General features: G+C 34.2%; 1 protein-coding gene across 3 annotated transcripts in view; it reads left to right on the top strand.

The window, feature by feature from the left end:
- Positions 1-27431, top strand: part of LOC125412531 (BEN domain-containing protein 5) — a 1187626-nt gene that overhangs the window by 47787 nt on the left and 1112408 nt on the right. For all 3 annotated transcript variants that reach the window (XM_048453388.3, XM_048453389.3, XM_085686420.2), the window contains exon 2: positions 17504-17626. In XM_048453388.3, the coding sequence (XP_048309345.2) occupies positions 17504-17626 (123 nt within the window). The remainder of the gene's footprint in view (positions 1-17503; positions 17627-27431) is intronic.

Below are 27431 nucleotides of genomic sequence, written 5' to 3'. Positions count from 1 at the left end.
ACAACAAGAGTGTGGGCATAGCAAGGATGGATTGGGCTCAAATCAACTAAAATTATATAGCTCTATATCTAATATTCATGGCTTTTGATTCAATCATTTGGAACCCAGTGACTTTGGGCAACCCCATCCCTGTGGCTATGCCTCACACAACACATGTAGCCTTTCTCTTTTCTATTGTGGGCTCCATTCTAATACTAAATTTTTCTTTCATGTTTGTGCTATAGTCCTAGCATCTCCAGCAACCTTGAATCTTCATTCCAAGTTATACTGCAGTTTTGCAGTTTAGTGCAATAGCATTTCAGAAGAATCTGATCCTGCTACATATGACCTAACTTAGTGACTTTCTGGAACTTGGATGTAATCCTCATGACCTCCTCCCTTCCCCTTGAAATTTTCATGTATGAGACCTATTTGTTCCTTCTCCTATCTTTGAATACCACCTAATTATGTTATCGTGTCAGATCCCACATGACCTAATTGCCTCTAGTTGACTTAGCTATTCCCTCATAGAAACACCCAGAATTGTGTTTTACTAACCTGGGAAATTCTACTTATTTATTATTAATTATTATTACATTCCAGGCAATGTTGGCAATAAATATTAAAATTCAATGTTATTTATTGTTATTACCAGTTTTTGTCATCCATATTCTTCAACATGGCCCAGCAAGTACCTGATCCTTTCACGTTCACATTTTCAGTGCCAATATTACCTTTATTCCTTGAACTTTATAGTATAGTAAATAAGAGACACCTACTTCTTGTTGTCTTCCTGAATTTTATATTGCAAAACAATGTATAGCAAGAATAAACTTACTTGGTAGATACTTGATTTAAAGTTATTGTCCCTTTCAGAGCTTCATGCACATTGTCTCTGAAATAGAGATACTAATTTATTGAGGCTACTCTGAGGATTAAAATACCTAGTTTATAGAAGTCACTTGGGAGTGAAAGCTATTCTTCTTTTTCCTTCTCTCCATGACAGTTACATAACTTTTTTCACATTGAATTTACAACTTTATTAAGGTATAATGGACAAAAGGTTTATATTCAGAGAAATTTTTTCAAGCTTTATATGCACATATTCAAATGTACATTCAATACTAATGAAAAAAGGTCATGAATTTAAAAGAGAGTGAATAAGGGTCCATGGGAATGTCTGGATGGAGGAAAATGAAGGAAGAAATCCTGTATTTATAATCTTAAAAATTAAAACAAAAGAAAACAAAGAAAAGCACAGAAAACAAAAACAGAAACTTCCTTCACTTCTGTTTCCTTTGTCTTGTTTATAAAATGCAAGTATATTACTCTGTGGTCAGTACCCAGTAACCACCTAGAACTCCTGTTCTCTGAAATCCTCCATAAACCTCCCATCTGGGCTGAGCCAGTCACACTGATCACATAAGAGAGTCCTGTCACCTCCTGGTGTGAAGGGACTCAAGAAACTCAAATATATGTGCTACATAACGATGGAATCCCAGAACCCTGGGACAGACAGAGCCCAAAGGATCATAAAAATAAGGCAAAATTCACCATCCCATCTGTGACAAATCTGCAAGCAGGATGAGATCCTGTTACTCTTACAACTCTGCTGGCTGGTCAGAATGCAGCTACATGACTTTTAATTTAACTCTTCCCCTCTCCCTTCCCCAAAGTTGTAAGCATACCCAATCATTTACTGTTTCTTGAGTGCATATAGTTTTTATACATCTGTGAAACTGTACTTGTTTTTCGTTTTTATTACATTACTGTCCTCAGCTTGTCTGTTTGGTCAGCTTCTGATCATTTGGAATGAAAGGAATTTTAACTTTGTGAATAGTCCTCTCTGGCACTATTCAACATTTTAGGGTTGAATTAGGTACTCTCTTATCTGTGACTTTCTGGAGTCTAACACAGAATCATTTATGGCATATTATTTTATTAACCTTTTCTGTTAAACTTCATTGTCTTCCTCATTACATATTAAGGGCTATCTTAGTCTTCTTATCTTTAGTTGCTAGCTTCAGTGAGGATACCTAAGAGTCCTCCATGAATTCAGTGAGTTAATATGAGAATAAACTCAATAATAAACTAGAACAATTTCACATTAAAGGTGTATTTCTTTCTGGGTGATTCTAGGAGTGACATTTTTATTGCTTGGTAGAGATTCATTTACAGCTTTAATCCAAAGCATTGATGGACAGGGGTTCTAAACATACTATGTTACACAGTTATAATATCATGGGATTCTTACTGGTAAGTTTTTGCACATGTGTAGAGAAATGTACTGCAGTGGACTAGGATGTTGTCTTAGGTATATATTACTGTGATAGATACTGGAAAAAAACAACCCATGGAAGAAAGGGGTTATTTTAATCTTATATTTCCAAGTAACGTTCATCACTGAGGGAATTTAGGACAGGAACTCAAGCAAGGAAGGAACCCAGAGTCAGAAACTGAAGCAGAAGTCATGGAGGAGTGCTGCTTACTGGGATGCTTCTCATGACTTGCTCATCCTGATTTCTTATAGCATCCAGGGCTACTAGCCCAGAGGTGACACTAGCCACAATGAGTTGGACACTATCACATCAATCATCAGTCAGTAAAATGCTACAAAGACTTGCCCAGTGGTCAATCTGGTGGATGTATGTCAAGTTTGAATAAAACTAGCCAGCACGACTGACCCCTTGTCAGCGTGGCACACAAATGTATCACTGTTCAACTAAAACTTCACCTTTTCCGTTTGTCCTCAAGATGGCATGTTAATTTTACAATATTAAACATTCCAACATATAAAGATCCCACAGTCTTAAAAATTTAAATCTTTTTAAAGTTTAGCTTCTTTAAAAGGATACAAAGTCTATTTCAAAGATCAAAGTTTTTCTAAAATATCCACTCTTTCCAGAATATCCAAAATCTGCATACAATTCCAAAGTTACTTTAAAATTCCAAAGTCATTTAACTTTTGGATTCTATAAAAAATGGTATTTTAGAGTAAGTATTTTACATTCACAATTAATCAAAACAAAATTAAACTACATAGGTTCTTTGGAGCCCAGAGGATCATGAGTGGGTCCCAGATGTTACCACTGAAGCTTTTGTACTACCAAAAATAAGTGTGATGAAACACAGTTCAGAAAAAAAACTAGTCAGAAGAAATAAAGAAGGTCGCTTCATATCAATTGTGGGAAAGTCGTTCAATTGTATATTGTAATTCTAAACATGCACACCGAACACAAAATCATTCAATATCATAAAACAAACACTACTAGATATAAATTCACAGATTAACCCAACAGTGGGCAGTGGGTGAAATCAGTGTCCCACTCTCAAGAATTGACAAGTCATCCCGGCAAAAAATGTAGTATAAAAAAATCTTGAATCAAATGACATAGATCAAATGTACTTAACAAACATCTACAGTATGTTCTATTCAAACAATGCAGAGTATACAATATTCTCAACATCCTTGTAGAACTTTCTCTAAAATAAATCATATCAATATAACTGAAAGCAAGTCTGAGCAAATATAGAAAAATATTAACTAATTTCTTATTTTTTGTCTGATAGCAATGAAAAAAACCTTAAATTCAACAGCATGGTACACAAACACACAGATCTTAACCAAAACATTGATTGTATTAATAGGTCTTTGAGGAAATCTAGAAATTATATATTTGTATTTAGTGAAAATATTAATAGGAAGAAATATTAATCTAAGCTACAAACCAGAGTCAATGGGATACAATAAAAGTAGTACCATGAGGGAAGTTCATACTGATTGAGGTAACCCAGACCCAGAATAACAAATATAATGTGTACTCACTCACAAGTGGGTTTTAGACATAAAGCAAATATAAATCAGCCTACAATTCACAACCCCAGAGAACCTAGACAACAAAGAGAATCCTAAGAGATACATACATGGATCTAATCTACATGGGAAGTAGAAAAAGCAAGATCTCACATGTAATTTGGGAGTGTGGAGATCTTGGGAATGGGTAGAAGGAGAGGAGAGAGGAAAGGAGGAGATTGGAGAAAAATATATAGTTCCAGAAAAACAATAAAAAAAGAAAAGTAGGATGTCCTTTGTTAATCACATGAAGTCACCTTGTAATCTCTCCTAATCCAATAGGAGTCAGATACTAAATATACCTTAAAAGTATATTATGTTGTATATGGTATAATGACAAGTATGATTGATTGATTAATTAATGTTACTCAAGCAATTGAACATTGAATTATATCCACAAACCATAATTGTTTTAAATAAAACATTATTTATGTTGTTTATACTTCATTTTATTCCCAGTACTTCCTGGTATAGTTGGGTATCCTGTATTATTGATGATGTTGATCTAAAACTCCTTATCTTTTACAACCATCCCCTCAATTCTGATATGTTCTATTAGATTATGATCTAATTGAAGTTGCAGTCTATGGCGTTTTATCTGTGTATTCTAATGTTCAGCACATAATTCTTAGTATATAGAATAAGTATATTTATATTCTGGTACATGTTTATGATCAATGACAATATTTTGAACAGGAAAATAGATTAGGCATTAATGACATTTGATCTTGAATATTATAGCAATATCTGATTATGTAGTAAATTATATGCAAATATATTTTAATTTTTAAGCCTAGAGTGTGACTTACTACCCTATACTTGGTTGTGACTCTCATGAGAATCCTAAAAGATAGTATTTAATGGGTACATATAGTTTTTGGGGCATTATAAAATATTTTCATATCAAGGAAGGGGGCAATAAAATATTCTGGAAACAGGCAGGGCACTGTTGAATTGTATGGCTTTCAGGTCCAATTTCTTTGGAATCAATATTTTTTTCTGATTCGATAGAGCAAGCTTTGGTCATAGCACATAGATAGTCTCTTCTTTCTTTTTATGATCATGTTGACTATATAGAGTTGTACAGTGGAAGATCTTTGGTAGGAAATGCAGCTTTACAATAGTTATTTGTGATTGAGTTACATTTTAATATTATATGTGAATGGAGAGTGGGGTTAAACTAAAGTAAGGATATCTAAAAGCTATTCCCAAATGATTTATAAGCTTTCTAAATATATTTAGGTTTGATTGCTGAGGCCATTTATACCTCTGTATCACGTTCTTATTTAGAAATATTTAAATATTTTAATCATCAAAGCAAAGCAGTATTCTTTGGAAATTGAAAATTTCTTAGTATTGTCTCTGATATGTGTGTGTAACTATAAAATGAGACTGTTATTCTTAGGCATTTTATTAAGTATTCATACTAAGTATTCTTATATCCCACAAATACTTATAGTGAATCTTAGTCTTAAAAGGGCATTATAAATTTTAGTTTGTTTGATTCATTTACTCTTTAGTGATAATTAATTAAAAATTTTTGGTCCAATTACTGTTTCACAGTTTCACCTCCCTCCCTCCTTCTTTCCTAGTCCCTCTCCCAAAGCTTCCCTCTTTCTCCTCCCATCCACTCCTCCTTTCTTTTCAGAAAAGGGTAGACCTCCCATGTATATTAGCCAGTCATGATATATTAAGTTGCAGTAAGACTAGGCACCTTCTCTCTTTTTGAGGCTGGACTAGGCAGCCCAGTAGGAGGAGAGGATCCCAAGAGCAGGTAACAGAGACAGACAGCCCCTGTCCTACTTTTAGGAGCCTCACAAGAAGACACGCTTTTGGTTGGACAAATTTTTAATGACATGGACTCACCATTCCTCTATAAATTGTCTGTTGTAAATTCTCATCTTTCTCAACACCCCTGGCTATTAGTATTTTAGTTAATAGCTAATGGTCTGTCTGTCTTGTTTATTATTTCAAGAACCAACTCTTCGTCTCATTGATTCTTTGGGTTGTTCTTTTTTCTCTTCATTTAGTTCATTTCCTTTCAGATCTTTACTATTTTTTCACATCTAATAATTTTGATTGACTAGATCCATATCTCTCACTCTATACAAATAGTAAATAAAAATGGATCAAGGACAGCTCCAGACACTTTAAGTTAGAAGAAAAAAAAAGCGCATTGCGAGATGTACGTGTCAGAAAGAGCACTCTGAAAGGATTCTAATAGCTCTTAAAATAAAATTAAAAATTGAGAAATGTGGTTACATTAATTTAAAAAGCTTTGGCACAATAAAAGAAGTAAATGAATGAAAGAACTGGAACCTGTAACATGAGAAGGCTGGCTGATGGGGTTTTCTGTCCTGCCCAACCCCCACAGTCTGCAAGCCCCAAATAAAATCAACTACACAGAGGACTTCGTAAGTTATAAGGCTGATTGGCCCGTTAGGTCAGGCTTCTTACTGGCTAACTCTCACATCTTGATTAACCCATTTTTCTGATCTATGTTAGCCATGTGGCTCAGTACCTTTTTCAGTGGGGCAGCTCACATCCTGCTGCTTTGGTGTTCTGGGCAGGAGTGGGAGGAATCAACTTCCTCCTCCCTAGAATTCCTCCTGTTCTCCTTGCATCATTTCCACTTCCTGTCTGGTTTTCCCACCTACACCTCCTGCCTGGCCAATCAGCGTTTATTTAAAACATGATTGACAGAATACAGACAATTCTCCAGGAACCAAAGAAATTCTTTTTCTTTTTTTAAAGTTTATTAAAATATAAAAGTTTCCATTTTCCCCTCCTCCCAACACCCTCCCACTCCCCACACTCCCTCTCCTCTTCCCTCTCCATCCCTAAGAGCAGTCAGGGTTTCCTGCCCTGTGGGTAGTTCAAGTTCCTCCCCGCTCCCTCCAGGACCAGGAAGGTGAATATCCAATCAGACTGAATCCCCAAAAATCCAGAATATGCACAAGAAACAAGTCCCAGAGTCATTGTCAATAACCGAAGAAATTCTTGTCTTATAGAATGGAAGAAAGCCTTTTCTACCTATGCTTTAGAGAGTAGTTTATTCTTTAGAATATATAGAGATTTCAACAACCCAATGCATAGAAATCAAACAATACTATCAGTTAATTGTCCAGTGAAATGAATAGATGTGTCTCAAAAGGTGAGTTATAAATAGTGAATAAAAACATTGAAAAGTGCTCATCATTTATAGTCATCATGAAATTATGAAGTAAACCATTAACATTGCATTTTACCCAAGAGAGAACGGCTATCTTTAAAAGAACAACAACAACAACAAAAAATCCCACAATAAAAGCTGGGGAGAAGCTATTATAAACTACTGATGGGTATGTCTGCTAGTCCAAACACTATGGGAATATATATATGGAAGTTCATGAGAAAACTACATAGAGATCTATCAGTAGAGCTAGCTTCACCATTCCTGAGTATGTCTCAGAAATACTTGCATATCTCTGTGTACCGTGGCATTATTCTTGATAATCAAGTTAGATAACCAGTCTTGGTGTCAGTAAATGTGAGTGGATAAAGAAAATGTACATATGCACAATGAAGGGACAATGCATAATAGTAACAGTTGGAAATATAGAGGAATTGGAGGGTGGGGAAGTACATATGGTCAAAGTGCATGATATACTTGTATTAAAATGTTTTTATTTCTATCATGTACAATGAATACTACTAGTAAAATTTCATATGAACTATGAGAGAAAAATTTGAAGGATTTCTAAAAAGCTATATTTTAAGTAAAATTTATTATATTTTATAAATATATGATATCATGAAGCTTGTACCCCTTCACTTTTATTTTTATAGTTATTAAAATGAATTGAGTTCAACATTCTTTTTCAAAACTGAAGAATCTTTGAAAGATTTGGTTTTCTCTTCTGTTTCTGAATTGTCTAGTCTCTGGTTCTTAGTCTGGGAGGAGTAGAGTGAGAAGATATATTATATCCTCTTCAATAAGGATATATTATATGAGAAAAGGATCTATATTCAATAAATATGGCCTAGTCTTAATCATTTGTGGTTTCTATATAACCTGATATGTTTTTCTGCAGACTTTTGGTTGCAGTTACATTATCCTGAGCCATTTTATCATATTCTCCAAGAAACTTTTACTTACCTTCCTGGAATTTCATTAGGTTTTAACTTCAAACCACCATTCTTGATTTTTTAGATTAAGATAGATGAGAAGAACTATTTGGCCATTTTGCTTGCTTTGATGTGCCAAGTGTTAACAACATGTATCACATGTTACTGACACTCCAGTATCATTGAATGAATATCATCTGTGCTCTGTGATGCTGTCTCCACGATTACAGCTATTCCTGGTAGACAGCAGGAACTCATTTATTGAATGACTAACTGCACCAAACAAATGGTTAATGCTGTGGGAATCAGAACTGGATATAATTTGTGACTTTTCTATTCATTAGCTATGTAACATGGGAAAGTTACTTTACAATTCTAAGAGTCAAGTTTTATTATTTATAAAGGGAAAGAACTAAGAACCATTCCACAGGATTATTGTATTAAATAATATACAGCACTTGGAAGGCTGACCTGGAAGCTTGCACAGTCAAGGTTGGCAGGTTGGCTTGGGATATATAATTGACTCAAGGTCCACTTGGATTACACACCAAGTCTTATTCTCTTTCTTCAAATATATATATATATATATATATATATATATATGTATGTATATGTATATGTGGATATATGTAACTTCATACATATAAGTGTTTAGTGCAATGTCTCATGCATTCTTATTTCTCAAAACTTAGTAACTATTTTTATAGCCTTTAAAAAAGTTCTGCAATAGTTCTGTTTATATATACTTCGAACCTTTTGGTTTAACTTACCCAAAATAATAAAATATTTCATATTTTTCTTTTACTTAATCATTTCATCCAATTAGGCAATTGTTTATAGTTCTTCTGTTTAAAATGCTTTGTTAGATAATATGGATGGAATAACATTATTTCTTTTGTAAAACTTAAATTTAGAGTACTGTAGAATCTTACTAGTTTTATATGTAGTTTGTTTTCTTAAAATGTGAATTTAAAATTTCCCAAAATTTTCAGCTCTAATCAGATCATTATATGATCCTTTGAAATTTATTTTATATGATCAAGAAAAATTTCTTCTCATGGTATTATGGTAGTTTGTATTAAATTTTAGTAATACTAATTGATCAGAAACTTTGAGTTTTTTTAAAACTACACTTTATGAGTTGAATCAATGTGTGATTTATTATATAAATAATGTACATGTATGTATGATATATATGTAATATATAGATGCACTAGTTAAGATCAGGCCATACCATTTATCTTTGTTAATTTGGCCTAACATCATTGATTATGATTATGAAATTGTTTGAATCTTGAGTTTGATGTTTATATTCTTGTGACTAATTGTCTATCTGGGAAACACCCACAAGAATTATGATAAGGAATTATATTTCCTCAGCCTTCTGAAGTTAAAATTAACCTATTTGAGTAAAGATATTTTTAAGTAAATGTAGAGAATTTAATTTTAACATCTGTGAAGTTTGTCATTTCTTAATTTTTATCATTTTTATATTAACTTATCATTACTGATACATTTGTAAGACATATGTACTGTTTAAAACCTCCTCAGCTCTCCAATTTTACCTTTCTCTACAAAAAGCTTGGCTTATACTCCCTCTTTTATACATTAGATGTTCATTGTCTCTTTACAACATCACCTTTTTTTTCAGCATGCAATCATAATATATAGAGAATATAGAAAACTGTTAAATACTTATTTACATCACATCACTGCCTATACTAATTTTATTCATTTTGTATGTCCAGTACCCAGCAGAGTGCCTAGAACTGAGTTAGTTCTTTGTGGTTGCTAAGGGAGATTAATGAGACCTATCAGCAACCTTGGATAGTCCACAATTTGTAGAACACTGCTGGAACTTTTTGAATATTGAGTCTGGCAGAAATAGATTAGGAATACTAGCCAGATGTTGTTTTTAAGGGTTCCATTTTTAGGCTGTAAATTAAAATTTCATTTAGAAGTACAAGTCTAATTTGGGAACCAGAATGCAGTTGTAGAGTTTGACAAGATTACATATGTAAATTCTCCAAGGGCTGATCCATCTTCATTGCTTTCCCGAAACAGTTCAATCTGTGTGAAAGAGCAGTTTCTGAGCCTGTGTGACAGCTGAAGCAGCGCAGACTCTTTGCTCTCTAGCTCTCTCACTGCCTCATCTGGTTCCTACCACATGATTCCATGGAGCAGCTTTCCCGTTTTTTTTCTGTAATGAATATAGGTGTCTCTATTAATAGTTATTAAAGAAAAGTATATTTCTTTTCATTATGACTAGCTTATAAGTAGAAAATATATAAGTTCTTTACTGGGGAGTAAGCATTTAGGAATACAAAATTAATTGTCATATGAAATAATTTAAAATTAAAAAGGTATAATACATTCCTTACAAGATCAAAGTATGAAAATCCTTTATTAACAATTACTGGAAAAATGGATGCATATTTCTCTTTCAGGAAAAAAAAGGTCAACCATTTGTTTTGAACAACTGTGAAATGTCGCAAAATAGAAGCCTTAAAAGCTTAGCTTTGATGAATTTGGGTTCATCAATGATCATAACAACTGAAAAATAACCAAGCAAGAATTCAGCCTTACGTCTCTATTTCTTCAACTCCTATAGCACTTCCTATACCATCTGTACTTGGAGAAACAGAATATTTTTTCTTTCATATTTTATTACTTATTATAACTATTTACTATATTATCAGTATTTTAAAAGTGTTAATATTCTTTTATTGAGGAAGGAACTGGTTTATGGCTTATACTTTTTGTATATTACCATTAGTTCTAGGCACAAAATAGGGTGTGCACAAAATTAGATCTATACTATGTATTCAGTATTGAAGCATGTTGTGATTAGCTGTAGCTTAAAAAAAATCTAGATCCCTTGCTTGTGTTGTAGATGTATTGACAAATTCATTTCAGAAGTGAATTGCTACTGTACACTTTGTAAACCTATTTACAGTGTCAACAAATGGATACATAACTTTTAGAATGCTTGGGAGAAGTTGTGTATGGATGTTAGTTCTCTGAGATTAAAACTCCCACACAACTAGGCACAGAGGCACATGCATGTTTTAATATTATTTTTACTATGCAAAGATGTGTTACATTTGTTTAGGCTGTGAAATATCACTTCAACTATGTGAACTTGTGTTACGCTTGTTTCTGCTGCCTTTGTTAACCGTGTAGTGCTGTGTTGTGTTTGTTTTCGCTGGCATTTGTTTGATTAGGTAAGTATGTGTTGCATTTGTTTCACTTTGCCTGCCTGATAGCACCTGATTGGTTTAATAAAAAGCTGGGTGGCCAATAGCTAGGCAGAGAAAGGATAGGAAGGGCTTGCAGCCAGAGAGAATAAATGGGAGAAGAAATCTAGGTGTGGAAAAGGAGGAACAAAAGAAGAGAACAGGGAGGAGAGGGACATGCCTAGGGTCAGAAACCAGGCATCTGCCAGCCAGACAAGAGAGGTAATGAAAGTAAGAAATACAGGAAGAAAGGTAAAAAGCTCCAAGGCAAAAAGTAGATAAAGAGAAACGGGTTAATGTAAGTTTAAAGAGCTAGTTAGAAATGAGCTAAAGCTAGGTCTAGCATTCATAGCTAATAAAAAGTCTCTGTGTCATGATTTGGTAGCTTGTTGGTGGCTCAAAAGAAAAAGACTGGTACACCTGCATATAATTATAGTACTTGAGAGGCTGCGGTGTGAGAATCAAGAATTAGGGCTAGCCTAAGCTATATAATGTGAACCTGTCTTAGAAAGTCAAGAAATGGCTCACATCTTTGATCCCAGAACTGGAGAGACAAGAGGCAGGTAAATCCCTGTGAGTTAAAGGCAACCCTGATTTACATAGTGAGTCCCAGCAGGGTACAGGTTGATATCCTATCTTAAAAACAGAGAAAAAAAAATCCCAAGAAACAACAAAATGACTAAAACATAAACAAACACAAATTTAAAAGCCAACCCAAATAAATATACTTTCTTTCCTAAAACATTCTCAAACTGAATTTTCAGATATATAATTATTATTTTGTTTGAGAATTTGTGATTAATAGGCTACATTCTCATCTTTGATGTAATTTTTGACCATAATTATGAATCCTTGGAAAGATAGCATAAAAATGAACCTTTTGACAGACCCCTTTAGCTACACCAATACATTGAGGTAATGATAGGTAGTAGCTATTCAAAAGGGTTTGTTTTGGTTGTGAGATGGAAACATGATGTCTATAAAGATCAATTTTTATTAATTAACAGACTTCTTAATTTTGAGTAATAGGAGTTGTTTGTACCCTTTTGTGAAGTAGTTTTCAGCATAGAAATAAAGCAAAGTATGCTTAAGTCACATCCTTCAGCAGCGTAACCCATTTAAGGCTCAGAATTCTCTACTGATCTAAAATCTATTCCTAAGTGTCTCCACAGGCCTATTTATCAGTCTGAAATAAGATATAATTACCACATTATCTCACTAGGTACATGTACATTTTAACAATACAAATCTTTCCTCATCATCCCAAATAAACTCATAATTTATTTCTAAGTATTTTGTTTTCTGTGTTATTTTTATAAATCTGTAAAAACCAATGTCGTCAAGGTATATACTAACAAAAATTCAAGATTAATATTTACTTCTTTAAAGGTAAACTTTAGCTATTTCATTCAATCTTTCATTCCTAACTTTCTTATACTAAAAAACTTCACTGGCTTTCTGTTTTTATGTTTAGATAAAATGCATAAAACGATAATGCGGGTATTTTCATGTATAACAGAATAGGATGCTATATTGTTCAGTGCTTAATTCAAGGAAAAGGCACAATGCCTTCCTTGTAGATTTTAAGAAGTTCCTTTCCTTTTCTTAATTCTCCTATATACTTTACAGAATTTAATCGCTTATTCTCTTCGGTAAATGTACATATTTGGTGATATACCTGTCTCAGTGATGGCAGTGATGTAATAATAGCTGACCACTTACTGCAGAAGTATGCATTCTAGGTTATTCACATGTACTTTCTGTAAGTTTCAGGAAAGCACTGTATGTTAAGAAAACAGACCCAGAGAGGTTAAGTTATTCTAACAGCACATATCTGAATTAAATGATTTCAATTTCTCAAAAATTTAACATATTAAAATCCAAAGCCATACTTCAAATTATTAATGCCTTGCTGATTTTAAAACCAGTTTTAGAATCTTAAACTCTGCAGAAAACAAGGTTTAGGCTAATCATGAAAATGTACAGAAGTCAGAAACTCTGGAGTTATTCTATAGCAATTAAAGCTGTCTTTTGGAATTATTTTATATTCCCGTGTTTGTCTTTGTTTGTAATTTCATATGCACATAAAGTGATTGAGGTATGATTTCTCAGTTCTGTGTTCCTTGCCTTGTTTCCTTAAATGACTGTTGTGGTTGAGATCTGAATGTCTGTCACAGTTTAATGCATGGAAAGATCGATTGCCAGTTGGCGGTGCTATTTTGGGAGAATCTTGATGCTAAGAGGTTAGGTGGAGAAAGTAGGTCACAGGGCATATCCTGATGGCTACGTCTGTCCTGGTCTCATCTCTGCATTCTTCCCAGCTTCTTGTTTTCCACCAGGTGATGAAACACTTGCTGACCTCCACCCCAGCCCTTTTACTCCTGTACCTTTCTGGCCGTTAACCAATTACTAAACCTTTTGAAATTATGAGCAAAATAAACCGGTCACTTATCAGTTTGCTCTCTTGAGTATTTTGATTATGTTTATTAAAAATAATTGATAATCAATCATAATATGTAATTAATATTACATAATATTCCTTATTGTTTATGTATGTTAAAATACAAATATATAATGCATTGGGAGCCATAGAAATGGCTCAGAGATTAAGAGCACTGGCTTCTTTTGCAGAGGATCTCATGCCTTCTGGCATCTTCTGGAACCAGTCTGCAAGTGTTGTACAGACATACATGCAAAATGTCCATATTCATTAAATAAATAAAATATAAAGTACTTTTTCAATTATTTGATGAATATACTTTCAAGGTGACAAAAAATCCAATGTTTATAAAATTGAACTCATAAAATATCTTTAAATTTTCTAATAAATTAAAAATTATTTACAATTTGTTGACATTTTCTTAAGCATTATTATGGGATGGAGACACTGAATGTGTCGATAAGAGGTAAAACGTTAGTCTCTTCTGATGTGAAACTGTATGATCACCAGAAGGAGAAACTCATTAGAAAAATAATTCTGAAATAAAGTGATAAATAATGTGCCATGTGAACACATAGGATAATTCATTATTTTTACATGGGAAAGTTAAGGCAGTACTCCCTGGGGAAGATGGCATTTCATACAGATCTACAGCCTGAACAGGGGACTCTTCCAAAGGAAAATAGGATTTGTGTATATCCGGTCATTTGCAGAAAAAGTAGAGTGCTTAGATATTCATGTATAACCTCATACATATATTTACTGTAAACAGAGGCCTTAAAAGTGCTGACTGACAGGGATGTTGTGGCAGCAACCTGAAAGAATTACAATGCTGTTGGTGATATGCATGATTTTTCCAAAATTATGATTTATTTTTGAATAAAATTATGAACAAATCAAATATAATTTCTCTGAATTTTTATTTTATTTGTGGTTAGAAAAATTTGCAAATTGCTTTGTATTTATATGAAAACAGAGGTGGATTCTCAGCTCACATAATTATAAATGGATTTATTAAGTAAATTTATAGCTAGTATTATATTTAGAGGTCATACAAGACTCTCCTATTTGAGGTATACCTGGCACCACCAGCTAGGCACCTTCATGTTGGTCTGTTTCATTAGTAATCATTGTTCATACTGTTTTCATTGATAACCTATTCCACAGAATATAGACATTCCATAGAAGTATTGTAAGTTCTGTTTCAGACTGCTGCATTAAAAGAATATCTTAGTAAAATTTTCCATGCTATTTTTTGTTTCTAGTGCATTAGAAATTTTGTTTACTTTATATTTTATTGAATGTCTAATTCATGTGTACTATGTGTGCGTATTGCTAAAATGCTTGCAATCATCAGAGTCTTAGTAGGTTGTTACCTGTGTTTGTAGAGGTTTTGCCTCAGTGGTGATAGAGGTTAAAGTTTGGGTGACTTTGCCAGTTTCTTAAATAATGCAATTAAAATCTGTTGCATTGATTGACTCTTGTAAGATTTTTTGCTTGGTATGGTGACATACTTTTGTAATCTCAGCACTTGAGAGACAGAGGCAGGAGGATAGCTGCAATTTGTGACAACCTCCAGTGCAGAGTCAGTACCTGTCTCAAATAAAGGAACCAATAAAATATGAAAGGAAACAAAACATCATCATCAGAAAAGATTTCTCTGTTGAATGCAGTCTGCTGCTTCTATGCTACCCAAAGTAAAACTCTGAAAATTGGAGACCTGCTTTCAACTGTTTATGAAATAATCTAAATCCTTAGTTTTAATTTCAGTGATGTTCACAATCTTTCCATCAAGAGTGGATTCTGTGCCAGACATGGTGGCAAATGCTTTAATATGAACACTTTGGGGGCAGAGGCAAATGGATCTCTGTGAATTTCAGGCTAGCTTGGTCTACCTAGAGACTTCCAGGACAGCCAATGTTACATAGAGAGACTTTGTTTCAAAAAACAAAATTAAAAACCTAAACAGCAAGTATATTCTCCCTTAAGAATCCATATTTTTGCTTAGAAAGAAATCCTCATCCCTACAGATTTTGTCTCCTTGACTCAGTATATTAGTCTTAATTTAAAAAGTATGTAGTGATTCCATTATCTGCTCATTTTTGCCTCTGTCTGTGTTTAATTTGTTTTTAGGTAGTGTATTTTCATTGGAATACATTCATTGCACATGGTACTGGTTTTCATAAGAATATTTTCATACAAGGATGCAGTACAACTTGAACATATTTTTGCTATTTGTTGCTGTAATAAGACACTGACAAAACAAGGCTTGGAGAGGAAAGAGTTTATTTTGGTTATACTGCAAATCTCAGTCTTCCATGGAGTGTTGTAAAGGGTGGGACTCAAGCAGGAACATGGAGGCAGAATTTAAAGCAGGATTCCTCACTGGTTTGCTTCCTATGGCTTGTCCAGCTTCTTTCTTATAGAACCCAGCACTGCTTGTCCAGTGGTAAGATTCCACACAGTAGACTCGGTCCTTCCTCATTTGTGTGGGCAAGCCTGATGGAAGCCTTTTCTCAATTGTGCTTTCTTCTTTCTGGCCAACTCTTGTGTCAAGTTGACAAAACATAATAGAACAAGCCCCATACTCCCTGCCCTCCTATTTCTCCTGATCCTATCTCTTGTTAGCGTCCTATGTTCTTCTCAACATTTAGTAAACTACTTTTCATAGTTTTGTATGTTCCACAGTTTTCTATTGATTGCTGGATATCTACCATAAATATCAGAAAACACTGACTTGTGTTTTTAATATAATTCCATTATGATCATGAAATTTGCAGTTTATGGAGACTTGTTTTGTAACCAGCCGTTTTATAGACTGACTTGGGTAAATGTTCTGTTTGCACTTGAAAAAAAAGAAAAACATTCTGTTGGGAAAAAAAAGCGTTCTATAAATGTCACTGAGAACAACCTGGTTGGTACATTTTTTAAATTTTCTCAGGGTCTTCTGACTACTTTTATCAATTATTGAATCGGAAATACGGAGCTCTCTGGTTAATTGTGAGTTTATTTGATTTTATTTGGATTTTATAACCTTTTTGCGTTGTGTTTTCTAACTTTCTTCTTATGCAGGCATGTAGCAAAAAGAGCATTTTTCTGAACTAGTGTTCTGACTCTTAACTTTCTCCAAAATATCTGGTGGAGGCTAAGGAAGGAACTTTAAGCAGATGTGAATTCCTAGTGTGTCTGTGATTCTGCTGATTTTATGTTCTAATAGTTCTTGTATGTGATCTTTAATTTTAAAAATGTGTCTTATTTTTTTCTCACTTGAATGTTACCTAATATTTCTTATTCCTACTGTCTTGTCATAGAAGAGTCAGTTCTTACAGCTCATCTTTTATTCTTAGGCTTTATTTTCTTTGATATCAAGTTACTTGCTTGTCTTATAGTACCAGTTCTGTGGCAGATTTGACAAAGGTATGGTTTTGTGTTTTGTTGAGAATTTTCTTCTTGCAAGCAATGGACATTTCATTTTTCTACATTTGAGGTAGAAGTAACTTCTGAAGAATCAGCCTTTTAGGTCTCAGATTACTTTGGTGGTGGAGCATGAAGACACTGCGGTGACATTCATAGAAGAATTTCTTCTTTCATATTAAAACAACATATTTTATGATTTATTATAATTACAATTATTAATGAGTTGATTCAGTTTCATGAACATATTTTAGATTTCAGTAATGATGCTAAATTGCTTTAAATCTAAATATAGAACAACACTGAAAGACAAATTTATCCTTTTTTATTATTAGAGGGCCTAATTTTAGTATGTGGTAGAGGTAAGATTTCAACCCTTATCTTCTAAACTTCAAATTGCATTTTAATATTATTGAAATTCTATTTCAAAATACACTTTGATTTCTGTTTAATACTAGTCTTTTTCTTGAATAGGCAATGATCCAGGAAATGAGGATGCCATTGGTGGGAATGTGAGCAAATACATAGTGTTTCCAAATGGATACTCCGGACAACCCAAGAAAGGACATCTTACCTTTGATGCTTGTTTTGAAAGCGGTAAGTGTAATAAAAACTTTTATCTTTGAGTTTGTCTGAAAAGGCTGCTTTTCTGTAATCTATTCCAGTCTGACCACTGTGAATCAGTATACTTAATTTTTCACCAGAGTAGAACAAGTTTTTGGAGAAAAGTTAATTATGAAGAAACTAGCATTAACTTGGAAGTACTGAATTTTCACTGTTCTGTATTATTAAATATGTAATATGGTATTGTTGTTTTGAAAGAAAATGGCATTGTTTTGGAGTATTATACATTTTTATTTTTTGAGTGCCTACTCTATGCTTCATGAGTTTGAGAAACAGAATTCAATCTTTCAGAGATAGGTTTCTTTGTAATTTTTAGACAGTTATTAATTGATGTTAATATAAAATGTCTAATTATTACCAAGGTATGTTTACATATAAAAAAAGTAAAATATAATCATTACTATTAGAGCACATTTGAACACAAAGAACAGAAGTAATAATTTCTCATAATTCAAAGTTGTGTGAATAAGCTTAGAAATACTAGATTTTCACTGGCCTTTATAATTAAATATATAATATTAATATTGCTGTTTTGGAATAAAACTGGCACTATTTGGCAGTGTTATATTTTTTCTTTGATCATCTATTCTAAATGGGTGATCAAGATTTGAGTGCATGTTCCCATTTAACAGGAACTGGCTCTTCCTAGCTTTCTATGTCTTTATCTTCTGAATAGTGCAAAGTAGATGATCAGAATATTCTGAAATATTAACAAGAAATGTAAACATAATTGTATTTGCAAGTAATTGTTAATTTCCTTTAGTTGTGTGAGTGTGTGTGCGTGTGTGTGTGTGTGTGTGTGTGTGTGTGTGTACTGATCTATCCTTCTGGAAAGATAACTCAGTGTCAATTATATGACCATTCTTTGTACCCTGAAGATTTTTTATAACGAAAAATGGAAATTTTCTTTTATGAAGTATTTTTTGTTTTATAACTCCATATTTCCTTTGCTTAATATGGCTGATGTACAAGACATCATAAGTACAATAGATTAAATGAGGTTTTGCAGGACAGAATCCTGAGATCAAGAGTTGTTTCCTTCATATGTTATGTGAAATCATATGTTCAATGATTTTCCCCTTGTTTTGGTGATTTGTTATTAATCTTCTTATTCATTGGCCTGTGGAAACATCCTGATTTTAGCTTTAATCTTAATATGATATTCTCTATGTTTGTGTGTCCTTAATTTCCACTTGATGCCAATCATACTGTATTATGTGTACTTAAATGATTTCAAGATTAAGTACTTATACAAAGACCTTCACTTATAGTAAAGTCATATTCTAGTACACCAGGGATAAAGGTTTCAATATATATCATTTTGAGAGGACACAACCAAACTATCACTGAGTATTGCAATGCTGTTCTTTTTTTTTTATACTTGAATAATCACCACATAATTAGGAGCAGTATTTTCTACAATTCTCAAGCTTGTAATTGTGCCTCTTCTGATATGTACTATTTCCTAAAAAGTATCTTTTCTTGCTTTTCCCTTAATCAAGAACCCAAAGTCCCTTTACAATAATACCAATTTTGCAAAAGTAGAGATTTTCCTTATTTTATTGAGTGTTTTGATTTTGTTACAACCTAATAAAATACATAATAAAATACATTAAAGAATGTCTGTTCCTTGGGCACAATACAGATTTTCATACCTTATCAAAATGTTTAGTGTAAGAAATTTCCCAACATGACAATATAATTGCTGAATTATTAATACCTGTTTTAGAACATGTAGACAATTGATGATACCAATTACATATTGTTATAATATCCAGAAACACCCTCTCAGACATGTTTTATCTGAGAGTCATTTGTTCCAATTTGGTTGACACATAAAGTTAACTGTCATAGGAGAAATAGCAGACCGAGCCCTTTATTTGGATATGCACATAAATAACACATAGACAGATGACCCTTCTTCATCATTGGAAATGATATATATAGATTTATGTATATAGCCTTTATTATTTTGATGTATGTTCCATCTGTTCATAAAGTCTACAGAACTTTTATCATGTAGGCATGTTGGCCTTTTTTAGTGTCTTCACAATATCAATTGAAATGATATGTGGTTTATGTTCTTAAATTGATTTATAGGGTATATTATATTTTTGATTTGAATCTGTAGAACCAACCTTGCCTTCCTGGGATGAAGCCTGCCTGGTTTTAACATATAATCTTATTTTTATAATTTTATTTTTGAGACCTAATTAGTGTTTTTATTGTTGTGAAGAGACACCATGACCACAGCAACTCTTATAAGGGAAACCATTTAATTGACATGACAGCTTACAGTTTCAGAGGTTTATTCCATTATCACATGGTGGGAAGCATGGCAGTATACAGGCATATGTGGTGCTGGATGAACAGCTGAAAGTCATACATCTTGCAGGCAAGAGGAAGTTGACTGACTGTCACATTGAGGGAAACTTGAGCAAAAGAGACCTCAAAGCCCACCACTGGCACTAGGATTTGTATCTACTGCATGTACTGACTTTTTGGGATCCTAGTCAGGTTGGATGCACACTTTCCTAGACCTAGATGGAAGGGAGAGGGCTTTGGACTTCCCACAGGATAGAGTACCCTGCCCTCTCTTAGGACTAGAGTGGGAGGGGAGAGGGTGAGTGGGGGAGCAGGAGGGAAATGTGAGGAGAGGAGGAAGTGGAAATTTTGAATGGTATTATTTATAAAGCAATAAAAATTTTTAAAAAGCCCATCACTGCAGTGACACACTTCTTCCAACAAGACCACACCTCCAAATAATGCCTCTTTTTTTAGGGGCTATTTTCTTTCAAACTACCACATTCTCTTCCCTTTTGCCCAAAGTCCATATCATAATGCAAAAAAAATTAAGTCTAACTTTTTATGCCCTTTTAGTCTATAATAGTCTCAACAATATTAAACCTCCAAAATTCAGTCTCTTCTGAGATCCATGCAATCTCTTAACTCTAATCCCCTGTTAAAGCAAGATCAAAAAAGATTCAAATATATAATGGCACAGAATATACATTATCATTCCAAACACAGGGAAGGCAACATACTGAAGAAATACCAGACAAAACAAAGACCAAAAACCAGCTGGGCAAACTCTAAGGACTTCAGCTCCATGTCTGATGTCAAAATGCTCTTCAAATTTCCTACTTTGTTCAGCTTTGTTGAGTGCAACACAATTCTTTGTCTTGGACTGGTTAACAGCTCTCCTCAACAGGTATGCAATGACTCTGACATCTCTAACTTCTTGTGTTCTCTAAGGAAATCCAGGCTTCAACATCACAGCTTCATGGAATAGCCTCTTTACCAGACCTCCATCAGGGGATACCCCTGATACCTGCCTGACCTCAGTGGCTTACTTTAGGCAAAGAGGCAAATTCCGTAACTCATTTCTTCTACCTTTAACTTTAAAGCCAGTATCATGTGGCCATGCTGCCAAGTTCTGCTGCTTGCTCCTGCTGGAACATAGCCTTCTCATTTAATTACATTGTCTCCAGTTTTCTGTCTTTCACTGCCTAAGTTTAGCTCTCCTGAAACTTTTTCTGTAGACCAGGTTGGTCTCAGTCTCAGAGATCTGCCAGCCTCTACCTTCCTAGTGCTAGGATTAAAGGTATTCCCCACCATACAAAGCTCTAAGCTTTTCCTTAGTTCCTTTCCACAAGTTGGAAACTAAGTTGGATGGAATATTGCACTGAGGTCACCACTTACTTTATTTTCTTGAATACAAGATTTAGCTTTATTCCAGAACTTCTGGTCTTTTTGATCCTCAAAATTTACTTTTTGTAATTTACCCTGCTCAACTTGCTTCTTTGCACTATAAATCTTCATTGAAGTTACCACTAATAAACACATGACAGAGTCTATACTAGAATATTTTAACATTTCCTCTGCCAATAGAATTAATCTAAAGCTTTAGTCTCAGTCAGACTCTTCAGACAAGATTGAAAGGCAGCCACTTTTTTAAAAACCAAAATGTCACAAGAAAGATTTATAGGCAACATACTAAAATTCTTCTCCTCTGAAACCTCTTGAGTGAGCTTCCCATAGTTCAAATAACTCTCAGCACCACTATCTTCCGTGCTCCTACTAGTATGGCCCATTAAGCAGTGTAACAGGAATGAGTGGGCCTTCTTTTTGTCCAGGCCGCCCAGCTAGCTTACACCCAAAATAATCACACAGAAACTGTATTTATTTAAATCACTGCCTGGCCCATTATCTGTAGCCTTTTATTGACTAACTCTCACATCTTAATCTAACCCATTTCTAATAATCTGTATGTCACCATGAGGTCATGGCTTACTGGGAAAGATTTAACATGTCTGACCTGGTGGCTCCATGTTGGCTTTCTTTGCCAGCATTCAGTTCTGTCTACTCCGCCTACCTAAATGCTGCCCTATCAAAAGGCCAAGGCAGTTTCTTTATTCAACCAATGAAAGCAATATATAGGCAGCAGAACCTCCTACACCATTTCCCATTTTTCTGTTTAAACAAAAAGGAAGGCTTTAACTTTAACATAGTAAAACTACATATAACAAAACAATTATTAAACAGGAATTACAGTTATATTATTTATATCTATTTTACCTTTTAACATAACAAAGGAAAGCTATAACTATCTATCTATTCTTTACCTTTATCAAATACTCCAGAAGGATATAATATTACCCAAGTAAATGAGAAGTAAGCAACTTCTAAAACTCTAGAATTGACAGAGACATCTTGCTGCCTGGACAGTCACTCAAAGTTCTTTTATACTGTTGGGGCATCCATCTTCAGCCTACAGGCCCATAGTATCCAGCAGACTTTTCCATGAAGCAGGAAATTTCAAAGACAGTTCAGTCACTTTCTTCTGTATCCTGCAGAATGTCTCACAGACTATTTTATGAAACAGGAACCCTGAAGGATCATCTCACCTTTAGGCAAGTTCAGCAGTCATCTCTCCGTGGGTTCTTCATGTCTAACTTACTCATCAGTCCAGGGAAGAGCAGTTTCTTGCCCAAATGGCTAACCAACTTCATAAGGAGCCTCTTTGATGCCCATCTTCCTCTTGAAGTAGATTGGTGCTGCCAGGAGCAGACCATTGTCATGAAAAGCTCTAAGTAATTTAAACATTTTAAATGCCATTTTCTGTAGTCTTTGAAAGATATGAAGAATGCCTATCTAACTGAAATACATCTCTATATATCTAGAAAATCTAACTAATGTGACTACAAGTTTGACTATTATCGATGATTATCCATTAATAACCTATATTTCCTAATTATACATTACATTTTTAAATGAGGTACACAAACACAATACCTTAATCAAGATCAGAAATACATACATATATATATATATAAAAACAAAATTTACCTTAAATTTATATCAACAAAGCAAAATCCATACCAATGCAAATTATTCATATCTGTATCATATCCCCTTTTAAACAATATTTGGGGATAAAGAAAACACAATAAAACACAGAAAAGCAGCACTTAAAGCATTCTACTGCTTTCTAAAACCGAAGTTCCGAATTTCAAATTTCTTCAAACAAATACATGATCTCACCTATCACAGCAATACCCTAGTCCCTGGTACCAACTTCTGCCTTAGTTCAATTTTTGTTGCTGTGATGAGACACTGTAACACCAGCAATTCTTACAAAGGAAAACATTTATTTGAGGTGGCAGCCTATAGTTTTAGAGGTTCAGTCCATTATCACATAGTGGGGAGCATGGCAGCATGCAGGCAGACATGGTGCTAGAATGAGAGTGCTACATCTTTCAGGTAACAGGAAGTTGACTGACTGTCATACTGAGGGGAATTTGAGCATAAGAGACCACAAAGCCCACCCCGACAGTGACTCACTTTCTACAACAAGGTCACACCTTCAAGTAGTGCCTCTTTCTTTAGGGGCCATTTTCTTTCAAACCACAACAACCACATTTCCTGTTCCTACCTGTTATAGGAGGCTGCTTGTTTGTTTCATGGCCACCCAGACTCCTGAAATAATCATACAGAAACCATATTATTTAAATCACTGCTTGGCCAATCACTTAATCGTATTGCTAGCTAGCTATTATGTCTAGAATTAACCCATTTACATTCTTTTATACTTTACCTTGAGGCCCGTGGCCTACCAGTAAGGTTCCAGCTGGTAGCTTGCATCTTTTCCCTCTGGCAGCTACTTGGCATCTCTAAACTTTGCCTCCCTTCTCCCAGCATTTGGTTTAGTTTTCCCCACCTAACTCTACTCTTTTGTCTTATCATAGGCCAAGGCAGTTTCTTTAATAATCAGTGATATTAACAGCATACAGAGATATTCTACATCACCCACCTTTCCTAAGTTGACTTCAGTTTTTTTGTATAGGGTTGAGGCCTTGTAGGCTTTTCCCTGACCATTTCAACATGTGCATTGGTTTTGTCCTTGTTCAGCTCTTATTTGGGTAATAATTATGGTGACTCTTTATGGGTGTAGCTTTTGATATTATTAGTTTATACAATTTCATAGAAAACTTCCTGATATTTTGGCTTGTGCAACATTTCTGTCCCTCTTCCAGAATGTTTCCTGAGTCTTAGATGCAGAAGTATTTTGTGGATGTATCCACTGGGACTGGGATTTTATTGATTTTGGTTTTCTGTAGTGGTCTTTGTTCCAAAGAAAATTTTTCTTGATTTTGGGTTGAAAGCTACACTTATTTGTGGGTATAAGGTCAGATGTTTATAGATTTTGTTAAGGATAATGTGGGTTTGGTAAATTAGTGGTTGTAAATTCTTCTCCAATAGCTGTGACTTCACTAGCGCTGGGTATCTAGCTAGGTTTATAGTGCTAGGCATTGCCTTCTTACAATTTTCTTAATGTCCTGAATTCTGTTTGCAAGTATTTTATTGAGAATTTTTGTCTCTATGTTCATCAAGAAGCTCATCTAGGAGAACTGTTGAAACTTACTTTTGATTATTAAATGGGTTGCTGAAGTGATCTTGTCTTGGGTGTCTGACTACCAGATCATGTATAGAACTGGACATTCAGCACCAACATGACCAGTTGGAGTCAAAACCTTTATCACCATTTGGTTGCTCTGTACATCTTAGAGATAGGACACAAAGTTCTGACATACTAAGGTTTATCTACTCTCTGTGGGCTGTGGTTAGAACTACAGTAAGTAAGTTAGGCCCAAGTAATCTCTGGAATCTTAACACTATAGACTTCAGTTCCTCTAATAACTACTAGAACCTAAGAAATAATAAGTTCAAAATCCCAATGCCATCACTGACCACTGGAACCAAAGCTCCAGTATTCAAGTGTCCCTGTGATCGCTTTAGCCAAAACCTGGGCTCTTCATTGACCTCTGAGATCATTAGACTGTAGTGCTGGTTGCAGGGTTCTCTTTGTTCCTACACAACCCAGAGTCCTGGTTGCCCACTATTCTCTGGTTCTCAGAAGCTGGTTGTCTGGTGGTCTCAAGGCTAACAGTATGGAAGTCAGTTTGGAGTTTCCTCGAAAAAGATAGAAATGGAACTACCATATGATCCAGCTATACAGCTCCTGGGTATATGCCCAAATATACCAGTACATATGGTATATCCAGTTACAAAGATGTTTGTTCATCCATGTTCATTACTGTTCAGTTGACAATATATAAGAAATGGAAACATCCTGGATCACCATTAGTTGATAAATAGATAAAGAAAATGTGGTATATGTCCACTATGGTATATCATTCAGATGTTAGAAAAATGAAATTTGCAGGTACTGAAGATCTATTCAGTTTCCTGTGCCTATAAGTTAAAGTATACTACTTCATTTTTTTTCTCTAACAGATTTAGGGTATCAGGTCTGCGTTTTGTGTACTGTTGATTTCTAGAACTGTTGTGTTCTTCTTGCAGTCATTTACTTCAATATGCAATTACATACTTATTACTTTGGCTCTTCTTTGTGAAGGAATAGATGAGTTCTGGGTACCTCTCTTTGTTCACTTTACCTTGATGTTTTTATAAAAATATACATTGTGAAATGATTGACACATTCAAACTAATATACCCATTTCTTCACAGAAGTAACCTTTATCTTAGAACATTTAAAATCTATTTATTTACCAAAGTTTAAGTATACAATTAAGTATTTTTTATTAAAGTTAATGCAGTGTAGAATAACTTGTCTCTTACAGTAGCATAGATGTTCTTTTCTCACAAAATATATATGGTCTTCAGTGACTGTTTTGTTATTTGAAAATAGAACCTTTTCAGATGTATTCTGAGTAGTTGAGTGGGGCTATCTTTCAATGATTCTTGTCATAATGTTGAAAAAGAGGCTAGAGAGACACATGCATATGAATTAAGTGACCCAGTGAAGGTGGATACAGAAAATTGAACAATGCAGATATAAGCCCAGGGATTATAAGGACTCTTGACAGCTATATTGCAGTTAGAGTGGATTTATTACAGGAGATAAGAAAATCCATTATCTGGCTATATTCTCCAAAAAGGCCCAGAGGAGTTTTCTTTTACAACAGCAAAGTAAAAATAAACCAACAGAGTGGACACTAATATAATTGAGAAATTCATGGATATCTATTTTTGTAGACCAAACCTGGTAATACAAGTTCTCCATGAAATCTAGTTCTGGATTCGAAATATCAAAAAATAAAATGGGATTCCATATGAACATTCCTATTTTTATGATATTATTTACCCTTTCCTCCTAATAGTGATGTGTTATTAACTCTCCAATGAATCATCATAGTAGAGAGTTCAAATATACTCAGATACCTTAGCTAGTACATTAAATGTTTAGCTCATATCAGTGATCCTTTATTATATTATGTTTCTATCCCAGTCTAGTATCTTTGGAATCTATTTACTATTATACATTTCTTTTGCTTTTGGTGTTGCAAATTGCTCAGATCCTATAGACTATTTTGGTCGAATTTTGAAATATTTGAGGGTTTTGAGCTATTTTTTTATGTATTAGTATCTTGCCTAATGTATTACAAAACCTGACTCAAATTAATGGTATAAAAGTATTCCACTTACTATTTCTGAATACTTATGGGGCTATAGAGATGGCTCTTCTATTAAGAGCACTGGTTGTTTTTCTAAAGAACCAGGATTCAATTTCCCAGAATCCACATGATGGCCCACAAACATTTCTAATTTCATTTCAGAGGGACTATGCCTTCTTCTGCTCTTCTCAGGTACCATGCACATAAATGGTGAATGGACACGCATGAAGGCAAAACATCCATGCTCATAGAATTAAGTAATACATGTTTAAAAATAAAATAGTGACCTAAAATCATAGGTTTATTATGCTATTGTGTTTGGTGGGTCTAGTGTTCAGAAGGAGCATAGCAGAAGATAACCTGGGTTGTGGAATATTACTTTAGCTATGTAAAGATGTGTTACATTTGTTTATGCTGCATTTGTTTAATTATGTAAAGATGTATTACATCTGTTTTATCTTGCCTGCCTAAAGCACCTGATAGGTCTAATAAAAAGCTGAATGGCCACTAGGTAGGCAGTGAGGGATTGGTGAGGCTGGAGAACAGGGAGATTAATCAGAAAGAGGAATCTAGGCTGGAGAGAACAAGAAGAGAGAAAGAACAAGAAAAAGAGAGAGATACCTGGGGCCCACCAGTCAGTTGCCAGACAGGCAGATTAGAGTAGTACATACCACTAAGCAGTCAGTGTAGCTTTTAACACTGTTATTCAACATTATTTGATCTCTTTGTATTACTCATAATAAGTTTAAAAAAGAAGGGAAGTTTAAAAGTTGTATTTGAACAAAGGCTTTTATTTCTAA

The sequence above is a fragment of the Myodes glareolus genome, chromosome 3 (assembly GCF_982192425.1).
Source record: "Myodes glareolus chromosome 3, mMyoGla1.1, whole genome shotgun sequence".
NCBI lineage: Eukaryota > Metazoa > Chordata > Mammalia > Rodentia > Cricetidae > Myodes > Myodes glareolus.
The sequence above is the reverse complement of the archived record's forward strand: the minus strand, read 5'-3'. Positions and strand labels throughout refer to the sequence as shown.